At 33.9% G+C, this 5,724-nt stretch overlaps 1 protein-coding gene across 1 annotated transcript; it reads left to right on the plus strand.

Annotated features, from left to right (window-relative positions):
• The first annotated feature begins 1,018 nt into the window (after positions 1-1,018).
• On the plus strand, positions 1,019-2,397 carry LOC124368237. The gene is made up of 3 exons (XM_046825513.1): positions 1,019-1,101; positions 1,691-1,850; positions 2,180-2,397. Exons 1-3 carry the CDS (start codon positions 1,019-1,021, stop codon positions 2,288-2,290), a joined length of 354 nt encoding a protein of 117 aa, XP_046681469.1. The 3' UTR covers positions 2,291-2,397.
• The last annotated feature ends 3,327 nt before the right edge of the window (positions 2,398-5,724 follow it).

The following is a 5,724-nucleotide window of genomic DNA, read 5'->3' on the forward strand; positions in this document are numbered from 1 at the left end:
TCAATTTTAATTTTCTTGGTGAAATAGTTTTATTGAATTGCGTACTCCTTAATGTATATGGTTATATGGCGTTCTCGTACCATACTATGTATATGGTATGAGTATACCAAAACAAGTGTCACGAAACAGACTCACATTTACAGCTCATTTATTCTCGAGGTGTCCTACTTATAGAGATAAACATGAAGGCTGACAATCAGACAGGAATCAGACTTATGCCAGCTACTATGTGTTCTAAGTTATGAATATTTATATTACCAGGCAGTCAGGTCAGGTAATATGCTCGCTAATGAGTGTCTTTAATTTCAATATATTTACAGCGCCGGTCAGTTAGATAAGAATATATTTTAGTTACTGAGTGATACCAATGGTTTTCTCATGTCTGGTTCTTTTTACAAGTACTGGGAACCTAACAATGTTAGATTAATGCTCAGGTTGATAATTAATCTTTACTTCATCCAGTTCGTAACTAGTTTACAATTATATGGACACTTAAGTGCACTAAATTTGTAAAGGTGCGTATCCGATATGTATGTGTTGTGATGGCGAGATGAATTTATTGTATCCAAAAGCTTAATGGATGAAAGAATACCTCTAACCATAGAAATTGGAAAAGGTTAAACTTGATTATGTCATTGTTATAATACTTTGGAAGATGACTATTTGGACCAACGAACTATACTACTGGAACGCGCGCGCGCTGTCCATAAGCCCTGTACTATGTTTTCCGGGCACACACAGCCGTGTGCTGCGGGAGTATCCATAGACTTGCAGGCGCTCGGAGTGGGCAAGAACTCAACCGCACTAATCGACTACACAGGTAACCCGCTTTTACATGTCACAACATGAACTTTTCATGTCACAACACGAACTCATCATTGGACATACTTTACTTCAGTCTGTCTCAACGTCTGCTTACGAGAAGGTCAATTGTTATTTTTAATCGTTTTTAAAGTCAATTATTATTTTAATCGTTTTAATAGGTGTTTAAGAGTTACAAATTTGTTTTATATTCGAGATGCTTTTTAACAATGGTAAAGAGTTGTGCTGCGTACAACTGTACTCGAGATGGAGTAAAGGCTGCAACACTTCTTTTCACAAGTAAGGACTTAACATTTTTAACCATAGTAATACATTTAAGCAATTATAAATTGTAAACATGATATGTTGTATTTTATACTTGTTTCATAAACTTGCAAGATTATTAGGACCTAACAGAAATAGTTCAGTAAGTACGACTGTTGATGTATATAAATAAATAATTATGTGTAAGGACTGATTATCCGCTAGTCAAAAATATATTTTTATATTTTTAAAAACTATAATTTGAATATTTCTGTTAAACAATTTAAAAATCCAATTACTCAAGAGAGTTGTTCCAAGTTAGCCTATCTATTCTTAAAGTAGATTTTAGCCTTTCTTACACTATGCACCAAATTCCAATCCAGTACCGAAACTAAAACATTTGTTTTATGTACTTCAGAATTATTGTTATGTTTTGATTTTTTCAGTAAATTATACAGACTTTTTATGTTTTAGCTTTCCGTTGGATGATGACAAACTTTTAAAAAAATGGATTATTGCATTGAAAAGAAAGAAATTCAAACCAACAAAACATACTGTTCTGTGTGGTAAACATTTCAAAGAAGACGATTTTCATTTAGTTTTACCAAACACAACTAAGAAAAAGACTAAAAAATGAAGCAATTCCGACATTGTTTGACTTTCCATCAAATATCCAACCACCGCCAAAAAAACAGAGGAGGGTTGTCATCAAAAAGAAGTTACCCGTACCTATTCAGCCACCTAGTGCAGATCTTCGATTTGAAGCCAACACGTCTATGTCATCGGTAAGTTTAACATAATTATTTGTGTTGTCAGAATCAAAAAGCAAATGTGTAATATGATAAACATAATTTTTAAAAGAACGTAAAAACTACTTTGCTCCCCTGCACAGTGTTAAAAAACATAAAATCATTATATTAAATTGTTATTATTCTATTAATACTATTGTAAGTATTTTTTATTTGATATAAAACTATAAACAAATTTTAAGCCAGCCTTGTTGCCGCAAACCTCAGTTATAATGTTCTATTGTTTTTATTGTCTGCAATTTTGCTGCGATAGGGCTATATTCAACGCAGGTTAATCTAACAGCATTTTTGTTGTATTTTTTGAGGTTCTGCTGCTGCCGTTGGAACACGACCAGTCAGTTTCCACACCAAACGAGCAAAAATCAACAGTTGGCCTACATCAAACACCGGTAAGCTGTAGTATAGTTCGTTGGTAGACATAGACACGGACATCACGTAAAAGGTTTTTTTTAGAGGATGCGGCTAGATAAAAATGTCTCATGAATTGGAGTGGGGTTCTTATACAAATGTTTTTTTTAATAAGTTTGGGGTTAATAATTTTAATAAATTCACGAATGATAATTACGATAATTTTAATTGTTGTAATTAATTCAATGCTAATGATTCTAGGATAAAGCGGAAAACTGCATCACCATCCACATCTCTATCTCCCAGAAAAGTGCTATTGCGCCGGAAGGTTAAAGCTCTAAAGCAAAAATTAAAAAGAAGGGACTGTAAATTAAGGTTCAATGAAAGAATTGATTTCAAATTTGAAAAACAAATTTTAAAGCACCAGATTCGTTAATCGAAATTGTAGAAAACAACTTTACAGGGTTGCCTTTCGAGTTATTGTTGAGTAGCCTGAAAAACAAAGGAAAAAGTAAAAACAAACATACTTTCACAGAAAGTGTTAAGGAGTTTGCCTTAAGGGGAGTCGGAACGCCCATCTTCACCATGTTAACAAAGGTACATTTTTATCAGAAAGTACTTTAGGCTACAGTCATACTTTTTTCAACATTTGTTTATTACCTTATTTTGTGTAATCAGAACCCAACTTGGATATTTTTCAAAAAGTTTTTCCTAGTGAAAATTTTTTTTTTTCCAAATCAATTTAAAAAAATCACGTAATCGTTTGGTAAAAGTTTTGTAAGCAGCAAAACTAAGATTGCAAATTGCATGAAATTGGGTCTGATTGTTGGCAATAGCCTATAGATTACGTGCAAAAAATATCAGTACTGTATCTTGAATACTTCCTGAGAAAAATGTACCTTTATGAGAAAAATGCTAACTTTCCGGAAATCGCATTTATTGTGAAAACAAGACTAAATGAGGCTCTAGGTCTACCTTATAAAAGTCCTGGGCCATACTGGGGTCCATCTGCTTTCATCATACTTTTCATTTTGAACCATTTTTCTTTTTCTTCTTTCTTGTCTGGCTTCTTTCGTTATTCCTTCCGCAGCTTTCTCACTTTTTCCTCTGTCGCAATTCATCAATTCCGCGCAAAGCACTCACTGACCTATCACATAAACTTAGTCCAAGCTTCTGGAAAACTTCAAGTTTGCCACTATTTTCTATCATTGAACGAAGTGACAGCATCATATACACCAAGTTTCAACGTATCCAGCCTTACCCGTTTTGGAATTTTGGCCCATACCACATTGTTGAAGGCTCTCGTGTTTGGATTCTGCGTATGTCCGTGTAAACATTATTTTAACAACTCAGAATTTGTTAGTGCCCTGTAGATGTATTTTATTTCTAACATTATCTCTTCAGGTAGGCTATCTTTGTGGTCATAAACTGTACCTTGAGCCTTAGCCTTCTCATAACCACACCACGAGTCTACGCCTTTCGGACACAAACCGTGTTGAGGATTTTCATTTAGTGGAGAGTTTATGAAAGTAGGTGGCCCGAATATTTTTCTTATCATTTCTTCTACATTCTTTACACCTCTTCTTATTGCAAGGCCATAATATGTTTGTAATTTGTCTATTTGGGCGTCTGTTAGTCTTTTCTTTCCCCCAAGCACCCTTAACCGTCACCTAATTTTATTTTTTATTTATTTATTTCACAACAAACATAGGCTAATAGGAAAAATCAGATGTCAAGTAACATTAGAGGTAACACAGAGTAAGAATCAAGTCATAGAGGTTAAAACTTCTCTGTGTATAGAGAAGTGTGCACTATACAATGTGCTGAAAGAAGTGGTCAGCTTTCTCAACACGTTTTCCGACCAAAAACAGCTGACATACCTCTAGTTTTTATTTAATTTTGAAACTTAGGAATAAGATACAACTGTGAGAGTTATATTTTTTTAAAGGGAATGAACTAACAAATCAAAATAAAAAATAAAAAAAAATTGTATAAATTTTATTTTTTTGCGTTCCGACTCCCCTTAACACTATATTTTTATTCACCAAAAGCTTATAGATACTTGCGGGCTTCAAATTTAATTTTACCACATCCTGCCACATTAAGAAAATGGATTTCAAAATTTAATTGTTGTCCAGGGTTTTTGGAGGAGGTATTCATGTATTTAAGACATAATGTTAAGGAACAGGAGCACCTAAGAAATGTAAGTTTGGTATTCGATTCCATGAGCATTAGAAAGCAGATAGTTTATGACGAGCAACTAGGGAAAAATGTAGGATATGTAGATGTTGGAGGATTCAAAATAGACAACAACGAGGAGATTGCTACAGAAAGCTTTAGTATTTCAAATTGTTTCTTTGAGAGGCCACTTTAAATGTATCGTAGGGTATTTTTATGTAAATAAAACTTCATCAGTTTTTCTGTCGCAGCTAATTAAAGTGGCTATAGTTAAACTAAGTGAAGTGGGCGTTAATGTACAGAGCGTGACCTTTGACGGAACCAGCACGAATCTTAGCGCATTGAAACATTTTAGGTTGTAAGTTCCCTGAAGCGCCATTTTTCAAACTCGATACTATGAATTACGATATTTGTGCCATTTTGGATCCTCCACACATGTTAAAACTAGCAAGAAATGCACTAGCGGACATAAAGGTTATAGACCTCCGAGTCAGGGAGAATTAGTTTTTAAGTATATAGAGGATCTTAAATAATTTACAGAACAAGCTAGGTTTTTTTCTGAAAATGTGTAAACAAATTATCAGACATAAAACATGTTTTCTACAAAAATAGAAAAATGAATGTAAAGGTAGCTGCACAGACTATTAGTTCCAGCGTAGCAGACGCTTTACAATATTTGAACATTAAAGAACATCCACAGTTCTCAGATTCAGATTGTCTAGCAACTGTAGAATTTTTTAAGAATAGTTGACAATCTTTTCGATTTTATGAAACAGTAGGGATCCATTTGGAAGAGGCTACAAGGGCCCGATGAAACTAGAAAACAAAGCAAATGATGATTTAATGCTTAAAAAAGCAGACAACTATTTGTCAAAACTTAAAATTGGAGGACAATCAATTTTAAAATCATGCAAGGAAGACGTTCGCTTTAGGTTTTCTAAGTAATATTAAGAGGTTTTTGTATTTTAAGAGACAGATTGTTAGTTTTTAGAGGATTTTAAATACTTGTTGTCATACAAATTTAGTCAAGACCACCTGGAATTATTTTTCTCCTGTATTAGAAGTAGGGGTGGGAATAATGACAATCCTAATACAAAACAGTTTACTTGGGCAGTAAGGCAACTAATGTTTAGGAACAGTGTCAGGGCATCTGAAAATTCCAACTGTCTTGAGTTTGACCCCAACTCACACTTAGGCCTTCTTGAGTTAGGCCATGGTTTATGTGTTGTAGATGACATAGATGACGAGAGTGAAATTGAGGAGCGCCATATGTGTAATGGAAAATTATGATGACTCTAGTTTTAAGGATGAAATCTTGTATTAT

Source organism: Homalodisca vitripennis, chromosome 8, assembly GCF_021130785.1.
Source record: "Homalodisca vitripennis isolate AUS2020 chromosome 8, UT_GWSS_2.1, whole genome shotgun sequence".
Classification (NCBI taxonomy): domain Eukaryota; kingdom Metazoa; phylum Arthropoda; class Insecta; order Hemiptera; family Cicadellidae; genus Homalodisca; species Homalodisca vitripennis.